The sequence below is a fragment of the Chamaea fasciata genome, unplaced genomic scaffold, assembly GCF_029207755.1.
Source record: "Chamaea fasciata isolate MVZ Bird 193981 ecotype frontalis unplaced genomic scaffold, bChaFas1.0.hap1 SCAF_10, whole genome shotgun sequence".
Lineage (NCBI taxonomy): Eukaryota > Metazoa > Chordata > Aves > Passeriformes > Sylviidae > Chamaea > Chamaea fasciata.
The window spans coordinates 11,975,720-12,002,916 of record NW_027094095.1 but is presented as its reverse complement, the minus strand read 5'-3'; the positions used below and the strand labels follow the sequence as shown (position 1 = coordinate 12,002,916).

At 38.4% G+C, this 27,197-nt stretch overlaps 1 protein-coding gene and 1 long non-coding RNA gene across 8 annotated transcripts in view; one reads left to right on the top strand and one right to left on the bottom strand.

The window, feature by feature from the left end:
* The window catches only part of LOC136294529 (uncharacterized), a 33,125-nt gene extending 24,699 nt beyond the window's left edge, over positions 1–8,426 (bottom strand). Inside the window, exons 1-2 of the long non-coding RNA XR_010722439.1 lie at positions 8,357–8,426; positions 561–608 (exon numbers count right to left, since the gene is read on the bottom strand). This is a non-coding gene — a long non-coding RNA (uncharacterized lncRNA). The remainder of the gene's footprint in view (positions 1–560; positions 609–8,356) is intronic.
* NTNG1 (netrin G1) overlaps positions 1–22,359 on the top strand; it is a 153,470-nt gene extending 131,111 nt beyond the window's left edge. For all 7 annotated transcript variants that reach the window (XM_066192339.1, XM_066192335.1, XM_066192333.1 and 4 more), the window contains one exon: positions 18,959–22,359. In XM_066192339.1, coding sequence (XP_066048436.1) covers positions 18,959–19,179 — 221 coding nt within the window. In that variant the 3' untranslated portion in view covers positions 19,180–22,359. The remainder of the gene's footprint in view (positions 1–18,958) is intronic.
* Positions 22,360–27,197: the final 4,838 nt, after the last annotated feature.

The following is a 27,197-nucleotide window of genomic DNA, read 5'->3' as shown; positions in this document are numbered from 1 at the left end:
TACCAATAGGAGTTTTAATGCTGTTAGCTGGTCAGGATACAGTGGGACTCCCCTCTGCACAGATGCTGTATACACTTTCAGTTCTGGTGTGGTTTGGTGCCAAGGCTGGTACTATTAAGCACACAGCCACACTTGGAGCTGAAGGGAAGTAAAATATAAATAGAATTTATTGAAAAGGATAAAAAACTGCTGGGGCTGAGCCTTGTGGTCCTCGGGGAACAGTCATCTGCCCCTGGTCTTTATACAGAAAATACTGCTTTCAAAATACCTATTTTACATGATTGCTACACAGACTAAGGAAATTGTGTGTGTGTGTGTACAAGGGATTGGGTGCAAGAGGAACAGACTCTCCTTCAAATGGCTCCGAATTTAAATCCAGAATAATTCTCTTTACATTAATCCAGAATCCAACTGCTGCAACTCACAGCAAAGTATGGTTAACAGATGTAAGTCAAGCAAGGCAAGAATACAAACAAAATCACAGCATTATCAGACCTGATCCTCAGAGGATGCAAAGCACTGGTTCTGCTTGCCTCAGGGGAAGCATGCTGGTGACTTACCGGTGTAATGCCATCCTGATACTCTTTTAAAACCGGGGTCTTTTAAACCTGAGAAACAACAATGTAAATGTGCTTATTAATGCATTCCTCCCAAAATACACAACCCACAGAATAATCATACAGATACTGGGATACATAGGAAGTTGTTCACCAAAGTATGAATATCATGGAATGTTATTATTTTTTAATGAGATGCTAGATTTAAAGGAGAAAGGAAGGTTGATCTCTCTCTGAGGAGAAAGTATTTTAGTCAGAGTAAACATGTCAGAACACAAACACTCTATATTAACAGAAATTACGAAGTGAGGCACCTCTCCTCTATGAAGAGCACAGAGATGAAAACGTAAGATGCTCTCTCAAAGAGTTATACAGATCTGCATATTTCCTGTAGCATGTCTAGGTTGGAGACCATGCCTTAATCTTCTTTTAGCACTGCTGCCTACTAAGTGCGTGGGAGATTGTGGAAATGGAAGAACCTGCAGAAGCAATAGATTAAAAGGGTACTGGGGAGAGCTCAAGGACGTTATCTCAGTGTCTCTGTGCTGGAAGGCCTCTGTGAACAGGATGGGGTTGTGAATTAGGTAATATCTGTGTGTGGAGAAACGAAAGAAAATAACAGGTAAATATATCAAGTAGAGAGTGAGGCTCAAAAGAGGGAACTAGTTAGCATAGTTACCATGTTATTGAGAGGCACCAGGCTCCTGACAGACTGCAGCTCTTCAGGAGATTTACTCTGATAACCTGGTGATCGGGAATTGCTTTCTCCAAAGCCAAAAGAAATGGTTCAGTAGCAACATTTATACACCTGACCTTTAACAGAACAATCTCTCCCCAGCAACGTGAGGGATTGGACTGGAGCAAAGAGGTTGTTCTCCTCTTGATCTTGCCCAAGTGTCAGCTTCAAAGCTGCTATTTCATGGCTGTCCAAACTGCTCTAATTGCAACTGCTGCAATCCCTCTTCTCCCAGTTCCCCACTATTTAGTCCCACACCCCTAGCAATCTCTCAGGCACTTGTTTGACCTTTCACTGAATGATTTCAGATCTAACTCAGCAGGACACTAACCAAAAAAGAATAGTTTTCTGCTATGTTAGCTCTGTGATATGAATCATCCACTGGTTGAACAAGCAGGAGCACCCTGGGAGAGCATAACCCACTCAGCTGGGGAGGGATGGAAGCCTGGCAGCCAGTCAGGCTGGGCTGGGCTGCCATGCAACCGTGGCACGTCTGGGGGAGAAGTATTCTCCACTTCCCATCTCTAGATCATTCTACACTCTAGGACCCTGCCAGTATTTTTGCCTGACAAAGCCACATAATTTCAGATAGGTGAGCAGGTGGATAATTAGGGAAACGTCTTAAAAATGTTACCCTTAAAGAAAAAATAACAGCATTCTGTGCTGTCCTAAAATACTTTTAAAAATCCACTAACCTATAGAAAAAACAACTCTCTAATATGCTCTTGTACTGAAGCAGAATCACAACTTTTCAGACAGCAAAACTAGGATTCTGCATGCAGAGCCAAATCAGACAGTGGTGATGGATGTGAGCAGAGTGCATTTCCAAAACAGCCCAGTTCAAAAAGAGTGAATACAATTTGTAGCATCTTGTGTATTTTTAGTGCTATATCAGGGGGGAGTTCTGAACAACTAAATATCAGGAAATTCATAAAAACTTAAGCAAATAACATTATTTGTTTTCTTCAGTCAGATGATTTTAAAATGGTTAATATTTGATAGCACAATGATAAATATTTTAATAGAGTATATTGCAGTCAGTTAGGAATAGATCAAAAAGATACAAAGTAAGCTCCACTAGATAAACTTTTATTAGGTACATGAAATAGAACATAAAGCTTGATAGCAATTACTATTTAATCTATTCACATTTGGAAACGTATTGAAGAGGAAACTTATAACTCAGTTGTTATGAATTATTAAATGTTCATTTGAACAGTGATGAGCAGGACTTCTTTTCCTCTGAAAAATCTGTCAAGCTTTCCTTTTAAGCCTGCTCAGTGACCATAACTTCTGTGTAATTTGCCTGCTCACTGCCTTTTTATGAGGACAGAATAAAGAGATCAATAGCAGCACAGACACACCCAGACAAGACATTTTTATGAAGGGGCCTAAAAAGGACCATTTAGGAGTAAGTAATCTCCATCCCACTTAACTGCAGATAAAAATTACTGACCTGAGGCAAATAAAGATAGCCAAGTTTCCTATCTTGGCACTGCTGCAACTGGTGGCATTGCTGGCACCAGCACGGGCTGATTATCAAGGCTTCAGTAGTTGTTGCTTTAACTTCCTTTACACAAGTGCAAACACAACAGTATGGAAACCAAAGTTTCCTTTGGAAGGAGCTGATGGGTTATAACTTGCAAGGTGCTGACAGCCTCCACTAAAAGAAGTTAAGCTCTCCCAGTGGTATTAAAAGTAAAACAATGCCTTTTAATTACACATTAATTTAACTTGATTACACGTGAATAAATGGATGCTGTGGAAGTAGGTATACTGTGATTTTACCACCTGTAAATTTAAATTTTAAAAGACTAGCTTGTAGTTTTGATGGATTTCAGAGTTACTTTAGGTAGAGGGGCACACATGATGTTAAGGTGTGTTTCTGCTCTGCATCCAAACATGCTGAATGGATGCAATTCTAAAGCAATCAGCTTTTCTAATGTCAGACTTGTAGTTCTACAGAGCTGAGTATTGTAGGATCTAACAGCTAAGGAATTCAAGACCTTTCTTACATACATACTTGACATACTTGTTCAAAATACTTTGGATGTCTTGATTAACTGACAGTGTTATAAGTAACCTGTAGAGGTGGGGTTAAAAAAATTCAGACTGAAGGTTTTAAGGATATCTAGTCAAACTAAGGGAGTTATTATTTAGTATCAATAAAATGAATACTTCAGCAAAGACATTCTGAATACAATCAAGGTCTTTCAAGATCTGAGCTCTTAACTAAAGCACTTAACAGAAGTGCCTTTTCACATTTCCCAGTTCCTATTCATCCTATTTTCTGACCATTTTACCTGGCTCTTTTTAGAGCTGGTCATCAAAACCTTTCACTCCTGTGAGTCACATGTTTATTTATGTTCATGCTTGCATGCTTGTAGACAATGGAACACCTCACAGTAGAAACTAAAGCAGTTCTGAGTTGGACCAGTGCCCTCTATGTGGCAGTTGCAGGCTGTATGAGCTTTGGACAGCAGAGGAATCCAGAGGAATCCAGCTGCTGGAAGGTGCAGCTTATAGATTTTCTCAGCCAAAGAACTTATCAGTATCTTCATATTTCATTGGTCTCAGAGAGTCTTTCATCCACTAATTTGCCTAATAATTTCTTGAGACATTCATACTTCTGTTATCCAAATGTTCTGGGGACAAGTTAACAACAACAACAACAAGAAAATGTCTTTGTTTAACTGGTTGGTTGGTCCTTCCTGGTTCTTGAGACAGAATGAAGGAATGATCATTTCCAATTCACCTTTTCCATAACATCAGTGATTTTACAGATGTATATTTTATTTTCTTTCAATCTTTCTTCCCTTTCTTACATTGAAGAAACATAATCTCTTTAATCTCTTCTTTTATTTGGCCTGCTTATAGTTGTGGCAGCTTTTCATTCTACCTTTTATGGTAGTACTACATACATATATATCTTTTCAATATCAGGACTTCATGCAGTGTTCAAGAGATGGGCACATCATGAAGCTATATAGTGACATTGTGGTGTTTCCACTTCACTCCTCTTCCTGTCTTGAAAAATTCAATAATCTCTTTGCCTTTCTGACTGATAAAGAGCATTAAGTCAACATTTTCAATAAAATACCCTGAATTACTCTTAAGGTGCCTTTCCTAAATGGCAAAGCCAAGGATCTGTAGGAATACATTACTCTTGAACACTTGATTTGTCACCTGCACCTTAGAAATTCTTCTGAAAGTCTTTATAGCCACAATACATTTGTAGTCTAAGGAAATTTATTACATACACCATGTTCCACTCACTCTTCTAGCAGAATTCTATATGTGTAAGTCCGCATAAGACTGATTAGTAGTTTCTGACATCTACTCTTAGCCTGTTTCTTATTATTCAAGCTATGATTATTCCATTAAAAAAAAAAAGGGGGGGGGAAAAAAAGATCCTTACTGAGGGATCTTGGAAAATACTTTTTTAGAGTAAGATACACTGTCAATCTGATCTTTTGCATCCATATGCTTACTCTGTTCCTTAAAAAAATCTTCTACTAGGTTTGTACATTTTTATTTCTCTCTTTCATACTCTTCATGGTCACTCATCTAACTGCTAATTCTGTTCTTCATCACAATTTCCATTAACTTGCCTGCTGCAGAAGTTCTATTTGCCAGTCTCTAGTTCCTCCATCTCCTTGAAAATCTTTATAAAAGTCACCTTTTTTTTGTAGTTAATCAAACCCATCCTGACAATTAGAAAAATTAAATTATAAAAATCACAAGTAGCAGTGACAAATTTGTTTCTGCATTATTTTAAAAATTCTCAGACCAAAAATATTTGCTTCTGGTGATCTGATGCAACAGACTCCTTCCATTTTTAAATAATGGTTTGTATAAACTTTCAGACACACCTCTGGAACATGCCCCCAACACCATAGCCAGGAGTCTGGTAACTTCCAAAGCTCTTCCATAGTTAATAGTTAATAATGCCTTACAAAGCATTTATTTGCCCTACAGCCCTTCTAGAAGGTCTGACTTTTCCTATGTTTAGAAAAAAAATAAATGGCTAATTGGTATGACTTTACTAAATTGCTCAATCATTTCTGGCCTACTATGGAACTTTAACCTGTTCTTACAGCTCAGCTGTGAGAACATTGTACTCTTTCCTCTTTTCCTTCATTTCAGCATAACTGCACCATTTTTCTTTATCCTTTGTAAATGTATTTTCTTAGAAAGTCTTTTTAATCTGCTGCTAACAATGTAATTTTTATAAGAATCCTTTTAAATAGTTGTTGTTGGGGGTTTTTTTGATACTCACTTTACTCTGCATCTCAAATACAACCAGCTCACCAAATTACCTGTAAACACCCTGCTCCTTTAGCTTTTTCTTGCATTTCTCTCCAGTAAAAAGCATGATCATCTTCTCCCAGATCCATACACCTGAGACATGGATGAGCCTTTCCAGCTATTTCAAATTCCTCTTCAGGTTAAGCATGCAAGGAAAGATTTTGACAAGGAACATGGGTATGATAAAATCAGGAACAAAAGCTTGATCTCATAAATGTCAGTCCAGCTTTTTGCCAGATCTTTGACTACTACCTTTTATAGCACAAATTCACTGTGAAAGTGAACAGAGCTTTACAGGATTCTGTCAGTATAAACTTAGAGAGGACTCATAGCCCATACAAAAGTACCATGATGTTCAGTAAAATATTAACAGCATTGCTCTTCTGATTTCTCCCAACTCTGCACAATTTTGAGATATGGTTTTGTTGATTATGGTCTGTTCTCCTCTCCTGTTGGACTACAGTCAACAATAAAATCATTTAAAAATACTTTTGGTAGAAGCCAAGCTCCTTATAATTACCTTGGCTTCTAAAGAGAATAATTAAATTGTTAATAAAATTATTGCCTGTAATCATCAGGTGAGAAGTGACAGTGCTGGAAGTTTAAAGATGTTACAGAGAAGGGGGAAGAGTTTGATTGTAATGCAGTTGTTGGTAATTAATTTCTATAGAAGACTACTTGTACCTGAAATCAACTTGAAATATTAAAGGGACTGTATTCATTAACATCACTGATGACATTAGGTAGCTGAGGCTCAGGATGATTAAAGTGTTATACCCAAAATTATGTTGCATTTTTATAACTATATCTTGGACAGGTACTTTTTATATGCTTTTTTTTTCTTGCTAGTGACTTGTCTGTCTTTTTGTTCAGATGGACATGGAAAGCCATGTAGTAACAACTGCACTGATGCCACTGGCTGAATCTAGAGCCAATATTTTGATTTGCACTTGTCTGTAGATCAATTTACCCACTTTATTCCCTTTCTAGAGACTGAGTGGAATAGTTTTCCAAATCTTTCACACTTTTTATACATTTATATGTATTTTCCAGGTTTACAAATCTCTCTGTGGATAACCTAAAACATTGCTCCAGCTCATGGAACCAATATCCAACACTAGCCCATGTTCTTGCTCTATTTCCTGCTTAAATTTGAAACCTTTTCCAATAGACCCAACGATCTATTCTTGCCCTTCAAAACTTCTAGGTTATAAGGAGTTCAGTCATAATCTCTTTGGAGGAGGAATTCTCCCTTTAATAGGTGTTTAGGTGAGCCTTAAGAAGCAGCACCAAGCAGCTACAGACCAAGGGCACACAGGGGCTAAAATAAAGAGCTACCAGGTTTGCTCCCCACATGCACTACCCAGTCCCCAAATATGCTGACAAGTGCAGGAGGAACAAACTCCAGTGTCCTCAATATAGAAATAGCAGTCCATGGCAGACAGTTCAGCAGGGTGTTCTGTTAATGAGATGCTGCACCACTGAGCTCTGAATCATACACATACTTTAAATGGGAATTCAACTTCCTTTTTAAGCCAAAGGATCCTTGAAATAGGACTCTTACTTTGAACAATTTAGAATTTCATTTCCAAGGAGTGTAAAGAGAGTTTCATCATATGTAGCTGTTCCTTTGAAGAGCTGAAGTTGCATTTTGATCGTGAGGCAATAAGCAGTGACTAGCATCCAAGGAGCACAAGTTACTCTCACAAAATTCAAACACCTGACTTACTTCCTACTGATTTCAGGAACAGGAGAATCCCACAATCAGATTTAAACTGGGGCTGTTAATGCAAGGAAATTCATATTGAGGGCAAGTACAGCATCCTTAAATCAGCTCCATTATGTCGCCATTATGCAGCAGAGCACAGTTCTCTGCAAGGAGGCTTCCGCTCTCAGAGAGAGCATCCTATTCCACATATCTTAGAGACAGATTACAACAGCTTACTGCATCATAAACATCTCAAAAATTGAGCTGGATGCTTTGAAATGTTTCCAATTGTGTTTACACATGTGTCCTTTGATAGACAACTGGGGAGAAATATGAAAGGTGGCATGTACACTGCATAACTCCTGCAAAATATGAAAATTTGGGTTGAGATTTACACCACCTGTCAAAGCCATACTGCAATAATTTTTCTGCAATGACCTGAGAGCTTTGTTAGTTCATGCTAAACCATTACTGATTTAAAACAAAGTGCAATGACGTTTAGAGAAGTGTACTCCAGTTATATCTTTTATTCAGTGGGAACACGACAACTTAGTGATGATGCTGCAGCCCACGCTGCACTGCACCATTAGAAGGACCCTGAGTGTTTTGCAAATACAAAACATTCAGCCAGCTAAGATGTGTTGAGCACCTCCCTCACCTACTCCCACCCGCCCTGGCTTTAGCCCAAACCTCTCTGTTCCAGTTCCAACTACTTCCCTTTAGCACTCCTCCTGCTGTTTTAGCTAAACAGCTACTCATTCTGTAGCTTTCTGGCAGTCTTCAGAAAACCAGCATCCCACTCAGATCTGCCATGTTACCACTTCAGAAATGCTGTCTCACAGCAGAAAACCTTTGCCTTTCACACTGCTGTCATGCCCTCACTTCACTCTGGGGCCTGTTTGAAACCTGAACAGGCACTGTGCTGGCTGGCCATGCTTGCCAGCCCTGCTTGCCTTGGGGCTCCGTGGAGCAGGAGGAGGCTCCATTGCTGTTTACCCCCAGTGTTTGTCCCTCACAAGGCTCCAGGCCTACAAAAATTCATCCTACCTGGAATGACAGCCTTTCCTTGCCCTCCACTAGCACACACAGCCATCAGCACAGGCGTGTTGCAAATGCCTGCCACAGGAGTCGATGTCGAGGAATACAGAGTGGGATCTGATCAGTCAGATTTCCATTGCCTTCCTTGCCAAGGCTGCTGGAAGAGAAGGACAAACATGTGACAGGAGTTGTGGGAGTTCATATTATGTAATGTAGAGGGTTCTCTGGGGCAGATGACAGGACTGGACCCAATGAGAGAAACTTGCCAGGAAATACTGATTCATCACCATCCCAGTTCTGTTGTGCCAAAATTTGTCTGCTTCTTCACTGAGAGTTCTAAAATAAATATAGTCAGACACTATGTTTTAAAAGTACATTCTAAAAGTACATTTTCATAAAAATTGAGATTTTTTGTGTGACCCTTCCTTTTCCAAAGCAGAGGTTTGTGACATTGCTGTACACACAGCCTCTCAGGAGCAGGAGAAAATGACCAGGGTCTTGGTTTCTCAGTCTTAAGTGCAGGTGGAAGACGTTTTAAGTAACACAACTACTTCTCTCCATCATTAAATTTAAAGCTATTGATACAACATATCTTTAGAAATACCTAACACACTATCTGGAGTTATTTATTTGATCAGTTAATGGAGATATCCTTGGTATTTTTCAACCCTGGCATGACTTGACAAAGTAAAAACTGGAGAAAATAATTTTAAAGAAAATAAGGAAATTACTTTGAAGTGAAATTGCATTTGGCAGTTATCTATTCCTGAAGGATCCTAGGTTATTTCAGTCTTTTTTAATAATTAAATTTTAACACATTTGTGCATCACAATTGATAAATAGAAATATAAGTACATTAATCAGTATGTGAAAAGTAATGCTAGAACCATATAAAGCTCACAGGGAAACAGCTCTTACTTATTAGAATATTTTAAAAGATTCTGGTATTTTTAATAATATTAATTACCTTAACACTTCATCATAGTAAGCAAAATCAACATCCATGGTTAAGACATTATCTTTAGTTATACTGATAGAAAGAACCTCTCAGACACTATCCTGAACAAACCATGCTGTGTACTCTCTAAGACAGGTCTATGTTTATTCAGATCTTTTTCTACATTGTAGCAAAGCTTTAAAGTTGATTAAACAAGATTAATATAATTCTGTTACTATTGCAACAACTTTTTAGTGGTAGCCTGCATATCAATATTGTGAAAAATCTGTAGGTTGCCTGTGTGCCTGCTTCAGCTCTGTTGGTTGGTGTGTAATAATGAACGTCTTTCAGACATTTTTGTTGAATTGTGTGATAAGTCAGTTTTTAAAATGTTTTCAGGTAAAAAAAGCACTGGCTAAGACTATGACATTGGTTACACCTGGGTAAAATACTGCAGAAAAACTGATGAGCCTGAAGAAGATTGTGTTGGAAAGAGAGCATCTGTTATCTGGGGTTTCCCATCTAATGGTTGCTCTGTCATGAAGACAAATGCACCATGATAACCCAAAGCAAGTCTGTGTGTAGCAATAAATATCGTAGATGAAAAATAGCATGAAGCAACTAATAGCTTTAATTATTTGATACATTAATTTATTAGTTCTTATTTTTGCAGAGTGCTACATGCCAGCTGTTTGAATCATCTTACGGGTATTCTGATGAAGAGTGGAAAAGTAAAGCATTGCACCAATTAAAATCCCACTCACAAGAGAGCATGTTATCATCAGGTCTATCTCAGACAGGAATTAGGATATAAGAATCTGCCTGTGGAATTCATTTTTTAATTTTACTGTAATACAAAAATAGACAATAACAGGTAATATTTTTATATGTCAGATGAAGCAGAGTGGACTAAAAAATTTGCAAATTTTTTCTGTGTTCCTTATGAATGAATATGAAGCAGCTGAAGTTCTGATAGGTGAGATTAGGAGATACGATACACAACATTGGTATTTGAGATTGTCAGAGTATTTAATCATCTTATGCAGTCACATATGACAATTGCACAAGATTGCAGTCCTTTTTTACACTTCATAGTTTAGAAACCTTTTTAAAGCTGACTGTCAGCAAACTCCCCTGGAAACAATAATCAACTCTGCTATTGCATTTATCTAATCAGCAGTGCAATGTAGTAAATAGAGCAGGAATTCATAGGACCTGCATTCCCTCCTTTTGTTTGCACAGGCAACTCATTGGACTTTCCTTGGCATCAACTTCCCCATTGTTCACTAGCAATAAGAAGTTTTACTCTGAATAGCTTTGACACCTATAGGGAAGTGTTTTTATCCCCATTCTAAAGCTGGCTCAGCAAAAGCACTCTGCAGCATTTCATCCACGCTCAAAACAATAAATCAGCGTAGATTCAGAAAGATGTCCTGATTGCCAGCATTGTTATTTGAACAAAAAGGCCCATCCCTCACTTCATACATGTTGTAGGAATTATGCAAATGTTTTACCTTTGCCTTTGCATTGTAACTAATGTTCACATAAATTCTGAATGTTCATCTCCTGAGAGATTCTACACCATTAACTTTGCACACTGGTGATTTGATCTCCTGTAGGAGAACACTGTCCTGGTATCTTTTGACCTTTCTTTTGACAAATGCACACAGGAAGTATTTTCAGTTGCAATTATCTTGTCTGGTTTTGCTGTCAAAGTAACAAGTGTTTGGGACTATTTCATGGATTTTGAAAGTCTACAGTGTAATGTTCACTGGGAAGAATAGCCAAAAGAGAAACTATTTTCACTGTAAACAAAGAAAAATTCTTTGCATTCTTTTGTGTCCATAACATTATCCCAAATCAAACACCTTAGCAGCCAAGGATGCAGGAACATTCAACCTTTTATATAATTCATAATCATGTATTTGAATTGCTGACCTTTGCATGATCCTGCTTTGGTTTGCTTTCCAGACTTTTTCCTGTGGTTTTGTGCTCTATAAAAGCAATACTTGTTGCAGGTCTGTTTCATAGTTCTTGGGAAATTCCAAGAAAATCCTGTTGTTGCACATGAAGCAGAAAAAGCTGCTGTGCAGGCAAGGCCCCCTGCCAGCCCTTTGGCTAGGACTGAACTGGCCATAGATGTCTCAGGAGCAGTGGCAGCTGGGTGTTCCCCAGAGTGCCATTGAGCCAGGAGCAGGACAGAAGAGGTGAGGGACAGCAGGACATAGTTCCCCAGGCCAGGGGAGCAGGGCAGCTCCAGTGGCAGCCAGGACATCAGGTACAGGCTGGCTGCAGCCAGGGAAGCTGTGCCTCAGCTTGGGGAGCTGCACCAGGCAGAGCACAGCAGGGCCCAGGAGCTCCCAGCTCTGCTCCCCAGGTAAAGCTCCCAGAGCTGCTGCACACACCTGCCAGCTCCTTGTACATCTCTGAAACACCTCCTGGCACGGCTAAGGGCAGTAGCTGCTCGTAGTTAGGGAACCACATCCCATCCCCCAATCATTCATAGGGCCTTGTGGTGACTTCATGTTTTGCATCTGAGCATTTTTTGTGCTTAACCAGTTTTTATTGATAGTGGTTACATCTAAACCCTGACCTTGCTGTTGGCAGTAGGAAAAAACCCAACAACTCTGTAGTTATAACTGCTTCTTTTCCTAGTTAAGGAAAGAGAAGACAGATCATGTAAGAATGCTCATTTTTCTCCAGGCAGAGAGAAATAATGGCACTGCAGCTTACAGCTTTGTAAGTGGAATATGAATGATAGGGGCATGTAGTCCCTTTTGAGCAACTAAAGCTGATATGTAGTTTATTGCTCTCCTGAGATTACCCTAAAGTATGATCAGGGTCATACCAACTCAGTGATGCTCCTTCATAAGCAAAGCAATAAAAATAATAGGGAAATATTTCTTCCCCTCACTTTGGGAATCATCCTCTTTTGTAGAAGTATAAAATTGGAACCACCAAAATCAGAACACTGAAAGGTTAAATCATTCATTTCCTGAAACCAAGGAAAACGGAAAGGTATTAGTTCAACTATAAATTCGTAGGTAACTAAATCTGGATTTGTTTTCATCCATTTTAATACACAGTCACATGTAGTTTCTACCAAAGCTACAATGGCTATCATGTGAGAGTAATGATTCCAAAATTCAGTTCTCCCTTGTGTCCTTTGACAGGTTAGATGTGTTTCTTCTCGTAATTTTTTATTAATTAAATCCAAGGATTTTAGATTAAGAATAGAGATGAAAAATGAGAAAGCACGGACACAACCTGTGAAAAAGAGTAACTTTCTACCTCTGCTATTCTTATACTATGGTTAAAAACCCCCACATATTCTGTACAGGATTTTGTACTTTCAGTGGAGAGACATAATCAACTAAGCTTACCCCTGTGGATGCTAGGATAAATTGCTGCCTATATGCAGGAGAGAGGAATCACCATCCATTCTCTGGCTGTGTGCTGGGCAGAACTCTGAGTAATAGCTACATCATCTTGTAGAAATTCTGAAGACTTTGCCTGCAATTTGATTAGAACTGGTTTGGCTTTGAACTGCAGGTTGTGCAGAAAGAACAGAAATTACATGTAGGTAAACAATCTAAAAATTCTACTGGAAATTTTCAGTGAATGCAGCATCTCCATTACTCCCCTATTCATTTACTCTCTGATAACTTAATAAAACTGCTTTGATAAAAAAGCAAGTGTCATTTCAACTCTGCTTCTAACAGGCATTTCTAAGACAAGTCAAGATGGAGATGTCTGCCTTTAGAAACCACTCTCACTTGGTCAATGTTTATTTCCTTGTATTGCTGGCAATATAATTAATCACAACTTTGTTTCAACTTTGCACCAGAGATCTTTGTTTTAATGTTTGTCATTTTGTGACCATAATTTTTACACAGGATACACTTTAGGCTTGTATTTGTCTGCAGTGATTTATTTTGTCTAAAGAATGTGCTTTGGTAGATAAGTGCAAACCAGTTTTATTTTCATGCTATCAAAGCATCTGCCTTGTCTTGATTTGACGGTATCCTAAGATAGTTTTACTACTACAGCAAATGTTGAATGAGTGTCACTTCCAAACAAAGAAATTATGAATATCTCATTTATAAAAGCAGTAGCTGTTTTTCGTATCAGGTATGTTTGTGGATTCAAAACACTGAAGAAGTCTGATCAACACTGACAAATATTCATGGTAGCAAAACATTTTAAAGCCATTTGGCAGTAATGTAAACGGTAACGATAAATTAAATTCTAAAAATTAGAATAAAATAAGTATAATAAGTACTTCTAATTGAAAGACAGGCAGGGGAAGAAACCTCAGTGACAAAGCCTTTAACTCAGTTATTACTCACTGGTTACTCAAATGAATAAGATACTTAAGCTATAAAAACTTGAAGCTTTGTCATGTGCTGTGCAACACGAACTGTAACCATTCAGGAGAAGCCTGACTACTTCTGTTTTCCCCATGCCCTTATATCCTCTTACCTGACATCCATGCTATATAGGTGACATCTCATGAGTCAGTGGAGTTCCACGTAGAGATCTTCAACACACAGCAAGTGTATATTGTATTTCTAAGATTTTTTTTCCAAATAATGAAGATATTCGTAGCTGACTGGCAATTTGAAATATTTTGATTGTGGCCACGTATGTTTAGCTGGAAAGAATTTCACACCTTTGCATTCGAATGAAACAAAGTCTTTTGCATTCCCCAATTCCACTTCTGCCTATTTCACAAATTGTGGGAAAAATATTGCTAATATTGTCACAACTGCAGAGGTTTTCTTGCCATATATATGTGTGTAGACGCCCACATTCTTATTAGGCATACACACAAGCTTCATTCAGTGCAATTTCTTTTATATTCTGAGATGGTTTTTACCATTTATTGATTAAATGATCACAGTTTTAGAGAATAATGCATGTTAGTTACAGGCTCCTCATCGTTTTCTTAGGAACTAATTCTGCATTTGACAAGAAATCAGTTGTGCTTGGCCTGGATTTACTGAACTTATTTATGCAGCGAGACGAAACCTCCCAATTTTTTCATGGCATTTCAATGTGCTGTTCAGTGTCTACATACAGACAGCCACTGCATATGTTGGAGCTACCTATAAACATGATAACTGAAAACATGGGTTTCACTGTGCTGGGTTTTTACTCACTCATGCACAGACAGAATATTCTGTTAGCATGTGTGCTGAAATCTTCCTCATTCATGAGTTCAAGTAAAATTCTTTACTAAATGAGAAGTACCAATGAAACAAATGCATTAGAGACAAAAACAGCCAAGAAAAATTTCTTCAGCCATGAGACCTACGTGCTCTCGAAATTATGAACAATGGATGGAATCCAAGGTCAAAAATTCAGTGGTGCCAGTCACAAGAACCACTGACAAACAGTATGGAAAATTCACTGCAGCAGAAGTCAGGGCAAAGCTTGCATCAGTGCTTTTGAAAAGACAAATATTTTGTGTAATATATTCAGAGCTGTCAACCCACCAACCTGTCCAGGGACTGTGATACTCATGATCTGGGAGCCAAAAAGCAGGAAAGCAAAGGGATGGTTTAAAAAGAGAGAGAGGAGGAGAGAAGGCTGTAACATATGATGGCATGGAAGGTGCACGCTGAAGAAAAATAACGATAGAAGCGAACATAGAAAAGATTGTTTGAAATTTAAGTCTTCAGAATTCAAGAAAGGAAGCAAGAACCTCTAATAATTCTTTTTTCTTTCTACGACTTTATCATTAATGATCTTTATGCTGTTTCCACAACGAAAATTTCATCATAAATCAGGATTTTGATGCAGAAAGAGAACACCATCTATCCCTGCTAAAAACTGTGCCAATAGCCTGTCCCACCTGAATAGGATGCTACTGTAGGCAAGCTGTACAAAAAGTAAGGTAGCACAAAGACAGGTACAAATTTTATTTTCTCCCCTTTTGGATAGCCTTTGGGAAAGACAGGAGTGTAGAAGAAACTGAATTCAAGTTCAGTAGCATCTTGTTTTTCTGTCTGGGCAGCCGGCAGACCTAAAGCCCTGGGCCTGTGCTGTGTAGGTGCCCAGGCACAGTAACCAGAAGGTCCTTAAGCCAAGATCACAAGGCTGTGCCCGAGGTGCCCCTCCAGACAGAAGAGAGCAACGCCTGCATTTCTGCTTCTCTCTGTTGCTGCTTCAGAACTAAATCAACCAGAGCTCTTCTTTCAAGAAGCTGCAAAGATAGTGAAGTTGAGTTTTGGAGAGACTAAGGAACTTTCATGTATTATTCAGATTTGAACATTTAAGAGGAAAGTAGTCATTTGTCAAACAGCTGTGCTCCTCACAATTCTTCATTTAATACCTAATACAAATTCTATGAAACACTAGCACATCTATGACAGGCTATCACTACCCCTTGAGCCAGCTCAAAGATGGGTATTTTTCCCTTGTTTTCCTTTCTTTATTCCATTCCCAAATTTATTAACATTGCAATTAAAGATCAAGAATATTTTGTGACATATGCAAGGCATGTTGTGCCTTCTTTTCTGTCTCCTTTGTGAAGTGTTTTAAGGATCCTATAATTGGACCACAGTTGGATTGTAAATTGATGAATTATGAGAATAACTTTAAAACAATTCCCTTTAGTTTACTTTAAATATTTCAGTTCATGCAGTAGCACAGATCTGGACACTGTGCTCAGAAATATCCAACAAATGAGATACCTGTTTTGGTTCTTAAGTGACCGGTTTGATGTTCTGGCTTCTAATTAAAGAAGATCTGCCAGCAAACCCACAGCTAGTTCAGCCACCCAGGTCTTAATAATCTTCAATTTGATGACTTCAGAATTAGGGGTTTTACTTGTGTACCTTCTCCATGTTTCACTCTTTGGTCAGAACTTGGTACCTGATGCCATTCAGATAATTATTAGACAATATTAAAGTTTTGAAAGTAATCCTGACCATACTTTCAGAAAGGTGAAAATGGTATTAGAGTTGGTCAGAATAAAATTAAAACAAAATTGGCAAAAAATAATGAGATTTCATAACATTTCCAGATTTTTTTTCATTTAACTTCCAGCTCACAGTTGCTATCCACACAACACATATATGTGCACACATGTCTGTGTGCAAGAGAAAGAGATAAAAGCACAGCATTAGGAAAGCTGTGGCAATACAAGATCAACAATTCCAGAATTTTCAGCTATACAGTATTTTGCCTAGAACAATAAAATCTACCTGCTTCCCTGTGAGCAAACATTTGAAAGCATCATAAGAATAATGATGAAGCTTTTGATCCATCATCCCTTCTTTAAGCACGTTTCAAAGACTTCAAGCACATTTCAAAAATTTAGAAATCAACATCTATAACACTGTATCCAGAATTTTGTAGAAGGCAGACGTTTAGAGACATTTGATAGCAGTCTGCCTGAGTGTGTCAGCTAGGAAAGCCAGCATGGAGCAAAACACCTCTTCAGCCCTCCATCTCCAGCCACCTGTAACTACAGACCAGATCTGGGCTAAGGGCCTCTTCAAATAACAGGCTACAGTCTACAGAATAAAATTTAAAACAGGAAAGATATTTGTTTTATAATACATTTTAAAAAATATGGTTCACCTAATACTTGAGAAACTTTGGTTTAATTATTCCAGGTAAGATGTAAAGTGAAACATCTTCTCTGCGGTTTAAGAAGTGGTATTTAATGAACTATTGACTCCCACTGAGTTTGTCAAGGCCAACAAGGGTCTGTACTGATGGGGCAGGTATTTCACAATTTGCACTGCCTGAACTGTAGAAAGCATCCCAGGAATGAGTGGTCTAGAACATGCAGATCCAGTAGCTGTACCATCAGATAAAGTACCTTGATTTTGCATATCGAGGTGACTAAATATACACAATCTGAATAATAAAATCAACTTCAAAGATACATAGCCTCAGTCATAAGGGATGTAATGCAAATATTGACTTTTAAAATGCAGATAATTTTTTCTGCCTGCTACCATGGTATTTTCTGGGTTGTTAATCTCATCACATTTATTTGGTGGTGACTTACCGTTTCTTACAAATTTTTTCTAATGTATGTGTAGAATATTAAAATTCAGACATAGAATCATCAACAAACAGTATTCTTGTACCTTACCATTAAATTTTTTCCACTGCAATTCAGAAACTGGACAACAATATTAAATCCATAGCTCTTTGTAAAATCCCTTGATTGCTAAAGGGAATCCCAAAAAAAATAGTCATTTACTGGTCCCCCTTAATTGCATCTACAAGTTTCCAACATATTGCATTATTTGGTCCACTTGGATGTGGAACATCAGAAAGCAGTTGTTGGAGAGACCTCCTAGGGTGAGAAAGTAGTTTTTCTGAAAGCAAGCCAGGACAGGTAAGATTACCAGTGAGTGGTGCACAAAATTGTACAGATTTATGCAGAACTACTCCACTTAAGAACCTGGACCATTTCACTAGTAGTTCTCTTGATATTTGGACTGCTTTTAAAAATAAGTAAATTAACATTTGCAACACTGTACTTCTTTGTAGCAATAAACCACAATGTTTAAGATAAAATTAACAAAACTTTCTCTATTCTGAATTATTTAGGGTAATTTCAGGCTAAGGTATACATAAACGTCATATGATGTTGAGTCTGCTTCTTAATCAAATAATCTTTTCCCTAATTCACTAAGTTAAAATTTTTACTGTTACCTTCTACCTAGATCATGGGTGCAAGTCCTTTACTAAAATTGCCTCTCTATGGAAGGCAGAGCTGTAATCCAACACATATCATACTAGTGATATCATCTGAAATAAAACACAGATTGACACATTGAATTAGTATGTTGCTCATACCTCTGCATTTTCACCCGTGAAGTATTTGAATTGATATTAAGCAATACAAAGTAAAGCTGTCAGCTTTTCTAATACTACAATATTATGCAGGTCTAAAAGTTTTGCCTGTGTTATTTTCTCTTAACTCCCTTGTCAAATCTGATTCCTGAAGTTACTATCAGGCTACAATATCCAAGATAGCTTTAAGATGCCATGTACCAAAGTAGCAAATCTAATTAGGATGAAATATTTGATCTATAACGGAAATAACATTATCTTTTATTTCCAGATGTCTGTACCATATAATCCCCATCCAACAGCATGCTGAATTTCCTGCCTGTGCTTGCCTTTTTTGCATAATTTTTTCAGATCATTATTACATGCAGTTCTTGATTATAAAACCTTGCCCTCTCATGCAGATCTTTTTACTTCAGCAAAGCCATGTTGCATTTTTAACCACTGTTCATGCTTTCCAAAAGCTCTGGATACACTGCCCCTTTCAAATAACACACACCACCTACAGTTCCAGCTTAGTAATAACTATAAAGATGCAGACATTAGCACAAGGCCGTGTATTAATATTCTTATTATTTCATTATTAAGTAGTCCTTCATATAAAATTAATCAATACCATAGTCGGTGGTGTTAAGTGAATTAGATGGTTTTCCAAGAATAGAGCCTTAAGAAAAAATTAGAAAAAAAAAAAAATTTAGAAAATCTGAGTATTTGAAAAAGCACAGCCCCTTTCAATATGTCTCAGGAAAAGGAGGGAGGTGGAGCTTCAGTTCTGGTTTTAGTGCGTTTCTGCTGTGCGTGAACTTTACATTTATTGTCTGTTCTCTCCCCCCCTTTCCCCTGCTATCTTGCAGCCAACGTGTGCGACAATGAACTCCTGCACTGCCAGAACGGGGGAACGTGCATCAACAACGTGCGGTGCCAGTGCCCGCCGGCCTACACGGGCATACTGTGCGAGAAGCTCAAGTGCGAGCGGGACCCGGGCGGCTGCAGCCAGAGCTCGGGCCGGGCGCTGCTGTCCGGGGCCGCTCCGCTGCTGCTGCCCGCGCTGCTGGCCGCCCGGGCGCTCTGCTGAGGCCGCCCCGGCCCGGCCCGGCCCGGCCCGGCCCGCCTCACGCTCGGACTGCGCGCGGCACCGCGCCGCACGGACACGGGACACCACTCACAGGCGCTGTCCGCCACTGGAACCCCAAAAGGAAAAAAAGAAAAAAGAAAAAAAAAAAAAAGAGTAAAAATAACCACGTACAAAGGAAGAAGGCCGAACTGAACTAAGCCATATCGCTCAGTCACGGACAGGGCTGCGAGTCAAGACTGTTCACCTCTGACTCGGGACACGTTGGCAGCTGCCTGTTCTGTCAAACGAACAGCGCTGGCTGCAGGACTGACATGGCTTTGACAGCCCCCGGCATGGGAAGAGAATCCCACCGACATTCGCTCCTCCTCTCTGGTGCGCTCTGAACCTCCGCCCGGCGTGTGGACTGACCAAACCACGGCATTCTTTGCTGTCAGTGCATTGTGGGTTTAAGGAAATCTGTAAAAGCTGCCATATTGGCCTGCTTCAGTCCCCAAATCCTCTCCGACCTGTGCTTTAGTGAACGTTGCTCTGTAACCCTTGTTGGTTGAAAGATTTCTTTGTCTGATGTTAGTGATGCACATGTGTAACAGCCCCCTCAATAAAACTCGAGCCAGTCATATCCTTGTATACCTTAGCAGCACCGCATCAGTGAGATGCTGTGTTCACCGACTGTACAAGAGTGGCTATAGGACAAAAAGTGTATTTATCCTTTTGTATTCAAATGAAGTTATTTTTCTTGAAATAATGTACAATGTAGATTTTTTGTATTATTGCCTATTTGTGTTACCAGACAATTTATTAATGTATTTAATTCTAATCAGGTAAGAGAAAACTATTACTTTTTATTTAGTCCTTTTTCTTTTTCCTTTCATTTAATTGTGCAGAGATTTCTCTGTATGGGCAACGTGCTGGCATCAAAGAATATCAGTTTACATATATAACAAGTGTAATAAGATTCCACCAAAGGACATTATAAATGTTTTCTTGTTGCTTTAACACTGGAAGATTTCAAAGAATAAAAATTCCTGCATAAACAGTTCCAGGATGACGTATTGCTGTTTCTCAAGGCCTTTTTAGAAAACAAAGTTTATGGTTTTACCATTCAGTATCTGGAAGAAACCCAGATTCAAAAGTGGAAATTACATCATAACAATCTAACCTGGCTTTAATTTTACTTCTCTCACTTTGCAAATGTAAAATGTTAAAGGTATCAATTGATTGAGGAAGATTTCATCAAATCCCAACCCTGAAAAAGTTGAATAGTTCTCATCTTTGTTCTCTCAATTAATCACGTGCATTATTCTAAAACTAAATTACAAGGTAACAGAGAAGATGGTCTTTAATTCATACCTTTTTTGTGGATTCTGGCAATAAGCAGATAGAGATACAGCTTACATTAGTTCTCCGAAAGCTTCATTAAAAAGATATGTTTATATATGTACTAGTCTGCTTAAGAAACTGCAAAAACAGCAGCAATCACAAAAAAAGCACCAAGATTTAACTTTTAATAAAGTCAGATTTAATATTTAGAAGGACTGTCAAAATATACAGCAGCGAGTAGATAAAAAGTGCTGCTCCAGCAAATAAAGTTTGTTTCAAGTATCGCCCAAGGTGTAATAAATTCTTGTTACTGCCTTTTATTAGGCCAATTACTGAGTGTGACAGAAAAGAATAGCAAGACTAGAGAGGCAAGCCAAAACCAGAGCAGTGTTTCAAAGTCCTGGGAAAAAAAAAAAAAAAATTAAAATCTAAAGGTAGCAGGACTGTGTGAATTCACTTCCTGGCAATTTTCATCATAATGGGTATAAATATTTTACCAACATAATAGCCTAGTATGGAAAACAATTAATCAGCAAAAGAAAAATTCCTGAGAGAAATAAATTCTACCTGGCTGCCTCTTTCAAATGGTGAACAGCAGAATTTAGGGCACTGCTTTCTTGGAGAACCTCTTTTCGCTGAGGAAGCAAATTTTGCAGGACAGTACCCAGGCTCCAGAAGTGGGTAGGGAAACCAGGTCTTCATTTCTAAAAAGAAATAGGATTCTAAAAGAATACTATGAAGATGCTGATGACATCAAGCTGCTGCTGCCTCTTCAGGCTGTTGCCCTGACCCTCCATCATGTCGCAAGTTTGCTGTTCACACTTGCACTCGTTTGTGGGCTAACTAAGATAAGGCAGAGAGAAATGAAGTGCTTTGCTGGTTGCCAGCCATGGCCTACATGAAATTGTAGGTATATTTTAGAACTATGGTCATTAAATATACAGAAGAGTACACTGAGCAGACTCAATGAGGAATATAAATGCTAATCAAGGTGACATACAGAGCTGGGGACTACCTATAACTAAGTGGATTTCTGATATTAAAATGGGGAATTAAAATTTTCTCATATTACCACAGACCAATTCAGATTGTGTAATTATTACAAAAGAAGTGCTTTAATTGTGATTATAAACTCAAGGCTTTGTGGAAGTGCTAAGTAAGCATGTTATGCTCATTTGGTTAGAAGGGATTCTGCCAGCAGTGCTGAAGTATAATGAATATAAGATCACAATCGACTCAGCTACATTTCAATTTCGTATACTTGAGATCTTCTAAACCAGGGCAGAGTATATGGCTTTCCACGTATTTAGCTACCATTCTGTGCATTTTATCCTCCCTCACCTGTTAATAAAATCACAATTTTATACAGGAATACATTCAGTGGAAAGTCTTCTTATCAATCCTGCTTTTCTTCAGCTTCATTATTTTTTCCTCCACAGAACTTTACTAAATGAAAATTTGAGTGTCTGCTACTGTATTCCATGTATACTTCTAAAAGTACATGTGCATCTTTGAGAGAGATTTACAGCACTCAGCATTACTTTACCTGCATTTTTTTACTTAACTCAGTGTGAAATGAAGGCAGAACTTGTTCCCCATTTCAGAAGCTGTGAACAACAAATTCCTTTTCCTGAGCATGCAGCAGGGTCTCTCCATGATAACTTGCAGTCGCAGAGTCTGCTTTATTTTTCACTAGAAAATATAGACCCCTTCCAACATATTGAGGTTTCTTGGAATGGGTATCCTCTCCCTGTGAATGCCTGTAAAATAACAACACATTCATGATACTGCAAAAGGCCAACCCAATCCCTACCCAAGGATTTAGCTTCTGTATCAAAACGCAGCAAAAGAAACCTACTATGGAATAATCATTTTCTGTCTGATGCTTCTTTCCTGGAAGGTTTCTCATCCAAGAACTGACCAGGCTTTAGATTGCTCAGTTTTCCAGGTTATAGTTCAGAGTACAGTGACCCTTAAACTAGCATTCATCATAATTTAGTCAGTTATCTTAGTTCCAGTTGTTTTGCTAGATCGCTCAGTCCTAGTCAACTTGTTATTCCTGTTTCTGTACCTAGGGAATGGGTTTTGAACCAGGATCCACACATGTTTAACATCTGAAAATGGGGTAGCTTATGACAAGGTGCTGCTCCCGGACAAGAGAACTGCAGAAATTTCCACTTCACGCCAGCCATCTTTCTCACAGGGAAATTAAGAGAGAGGCATCTGTCTTCATGCTACCTAATTGTTTCATAAACAAACTATCCAAATGGAAAAAAAATCTAGTCAGATGTAAATTGACCCCAGATATTGCCCTCAAAAAATAATTGATCTAATACTTTATCTTGACAGAGCCACAGGTGAGAAGTTATTTCATGTAGTGAACAGAACAAAAAAATAATGTGCAAAAGACTTCTCAAATTTAGAAAGAGCTCTTCTGCTTGCATATAATTTTATACATCTTTCTCATAACTCCAAGATGCCAGGAGGATTTGTTATAACCTCATTGGGATTCTAGGTTTATTAAACCATTGAATTAACTAGATTCATCCAGGCGTGCAGTTTATTCACCTGTGAGAAATGTGAGTAATATTTTTCATAGAATATGCAAGACCAGATTTCCAGGCAACCTTCAGCCTAGCATTCATGTTTGTCCTTGCAAATGCAAAGTTACAGATGTAAATATTAAGACATAATTCATTCCCAAGAAAAACTGTAAGTTTAATTATTTATGGATGCAAACATTTATCCACTACAATGCAGATCTAGCACTATAAATTAGAAATTTTATATTAACCAACAATACCTTTCCCACCCTCACACAGTATCAAAAAGAAGAGGATATAAGTATATGCAAAACAAACTAGTAGAGCAGCAGCATTTTGCACCATATGGTGCATTTCATTTGATGAAATTAAAGTTCATCACCAGAGCAGTATGTTCACCAAGGCACCATTTTGCCATAATATGCAACAGATAAAATTCCAGTACAAAGCATATGTTTCCCTTTATTGTTTTTCTGGCCATCATTATCTAAACAGACACAAACACATAGACAATGAAATACTGCTTGAGACTTTTTACAGCCTGAAATAGTATAGGGGAGACTAATTCATGCAATCAAGACCTAAACAGATTGTAAAGGCTTCAGGCTTGAATTTCTGCATACATTGCTATCCAGTGCTCATCCCTGAGGAAGACTGGGATAAAGATCACCCCATGGAATGTAGTGAATGGGAGTCTCACAGCAGGCAGGGAACCAAAGTGCCAGCCCAGTGAGAGGAAGTACCACAGCAGGGTGTGGGCCCTGCATCTGGCAGCAGGGGCACGTCTCACAGGGGACACCCAGGCATCACTCCCCCATCAAAGCCTTGGCATCTGCGTTTGCAGATGTGCTTGTTCCAGTTCCAAGACACCTCCTGAGTACACAGCTGCTGCCTAGTGGAGCTGCTGGACACATGTTCAAGTCTACTGTTGTCACTGGAAATACACTCCTTGTAGTAGAAGCAAACTGTTGTTGAGAAACTGAAGTAATAGCAGTGTTTTCTGGGAAAAGAGGGTCAGAGGAGGGTTCTGGGGCTATGATTGTCGGTTAAGAGAAAATGGGACTGGTTTGGGATGAGTGTTTCCCATTTCTCATATAATGTAATTTTCACCCAAGTACTCTGTGGAAGTATTTGTGACATCCAAGAATAAATAATTCTAATGTTTATATATATAAGCATGACTTCTCATGATTGAACAAAAAAAGAAAAAACTCTCTGATTTCTGATTCAGCTCCATTGAACAAACAGGGGGGTTTTTTAATAATTTTTTCTGGTTAGGACATCGATTGTTTTGAGATTAACACATTCTCTGCCTACAGAAATGCAATACCATTCCTCCACAAAACTACCAAAAAACACCTGATGAGATGTAGATCATTCAGGCCCTTACTCTGTCAGCTTGTGTAAGGTATATTCTAAGTTCCCTAGTTTTAAGAAGCCTTGATCTAGCTGATGCTTTCACATCTCTCAGTGGCTGCATTCAGTTCTACCTGAACAAATAAATGAAAACATTTCAAGCCTTCTACATCTACTGGGAACATGGTTCACTTTGCACCTGCAAATAATTGTAGATGGAAAAGTAGTGGCTGCTGCCTGTATAAATTGTTTGCAATTGACAGGACCAAGAAATCTCCTTCAAAGGCTTGGGTCCCTTTGACTGGATTCTGCAAACACAATGAATGAAAAAATTCATTCAATGAATATTTGTTTGCTATAACTAAATAAATACAAGGCTAAGTCATCCTTACAAGATTCTAATGACACTCAAAGTCAAAGCACTTCCATTTATCACAAGTGAGATACTTCAAAAACTCTCAAATAGGGCTAGACTTTTATTCTCTATAGTCTATAAATGTTCAGATACTTCAGGTATCTTTTAACAGAGATGAAGACACTGATTCAGAGAGGTAAATGAAGTTGCCTGAAACAACCCAAGAAGCAGCTGGCAAAGTCAAGGAACAAATTCAGCACACTCAAGCTTCACAGCGCATTGAATATGAATAGTGTTACACTACAAGAGTATTGAAAACTTCTTGGTAGCTTTGGTTACAACTGCCACTGTGCATAGCATTAGCATACACATAATAGAATAGTTTTATGCATAACCTATTTTACTAACTAGAGAATACAACTTCACACCTCCTCATTTTATAATGAGGATCAAGCCAAATTTGTTCTCACAAGTAACAAGCAAGACAAACAAATGTATCCCAAATGGTGTGAAATTATTCCTTGCTTGAACGGGTAAATAGTCTTACTTAACTTCATTCTTTCTTCACTTTATTAAGGGTTATGAGTATCAAGGTTATAAAGAAGATGGTATTCCTGTACTGGTGTTTTAATGAAAATAAACAAAATATAGTGGTTGATAAATTAGTGATAACAATCATGGTTTTAACAATCATGATATCTCATAAATTATTTCCTATAACTTAATATTAGTCATCTTAATTGCAGGAGAATTTAATGTATTTATAAAAATGCACTAATAAATTTAGACAAGTACTAAAATATTTTATTGTTTACTTGTTGCTGGTTTTACTGACCTCATGCATTGTAAGTGTATTACATTCTTCTTGTAAAACAGACCTGCTAAATACATGCCCAGTTCCAAGCTATGTATGCCAAACCTGTAAGCTAAAATATAATGACAGTCACATTTAAAAGTTGAGATTTGCTCAGCTAATAACACTAAAAAGCATTCACAAGAAGTGAAATTCAAATATTAAAACAAAGTCTTCAGCTTCACAGTGTAGAAATTTAAAAGGTTAAAGAGAGAAATAAATGTTGGAGCCCACACAGCAGAAACAGGTTACTGAAGAGGCAGATCAGCAAGATCAAGATGAAGTAGAACTAAAAATGTTACTACCAATCAGACACAATTTTTACCTCAATCCAAACAGAAATGTATATGAAAGGTACTGGGCTCCAGAAGGAAACAAAGCAAAAAGGAAAAAAAAAAAAAAAAAGTCCAGTTTTTCAAGACTTACAATATTCTAAGTCTTGATAAAAGACTTAAAATGAGGAAAACCTAACACCAGGAGAAGGAAAAGCAAGAGAACAAAAGCCATGTCCTAGTACCCAGTCTGGGTACTACATCCATTCTCACAAACCTGTGGGCACAGATTTTAGCGTTGTAATCTCTGATTTGGAAATTGCAGCACTTGAGCCTCGCACAGAGAGTCTTCACTTGAGGATTTCACCTTCTCTTCAGGTGATCCACTGCTCACTTACCTACTAGAAGAGCCCAGGCCCATCAGCACCACCTCTGCTTTGTCTTTGCTCCAGCTGTGCACTTCACACGAGTCTGGCCATCTAGTCCAGATGTTCATGAAGCAGACGCTTTTCCACACAGCACAGGCCTGGCTCAGGCCACAGCACAGTAAGCACAGTGCAGGAAGAATCCCCTTGTCAGGATCTGTGCCATGCCAGCAGTTACATTTGCTCTTTGCCACATACCCCGGAAATCTCTAAAAGTAACTTTTATGAGGACATAGAAAATTAAATGTGTTCAGAAGAGAAGATTCTTCCTTCTACTGGCATCTGCAGTCACCACGTACAACAAGGCCCTGGATGCACTGACTCATTTGATGCGTGTCTTCTTAACAGCTCTTACCTCTAATTACTGTTGCTTGGAAGGATGGGAGAACTAGCATGTAGAACATCCTGGTAGTTACATTTATTATACTGCTTTCTTTTGCCATACTCCAGCTTGCTTTCTTCCCTCATGTCAGAGTTTTTTCTATGCCCTCATAAATTATTTTTCTTACTTAGCTCTGCAGATCCCCCACAGGCACTAAGTAGGTGGATTGGTACCTACGAATTAGTCTTGGCAGTGCTCTTTTGCCTTCCCAGATCTGGTAGAGGCACAACGACTTTTACAATTCGCTCGTTGAGTAGGATGTAAGGAACGATGACTAAACTATGTAGATGGAGTGCTGAACCATTTTTTGACAGTTTTCTCATTTACTGACAATATCTAACATCAGAATATCTCCCAGACTGTACTGAGGTTAGCCTCATGACACTACTGCAAAGCGGGGAAGCATGTTATTTCCATTTTATTCGTAAGGACTGAATCTTGAAGATGCTGAGAGACTTACAAACTCAATTACAGAAAAAGAGATTAATTCTGACACCTCATCCACAGCAATA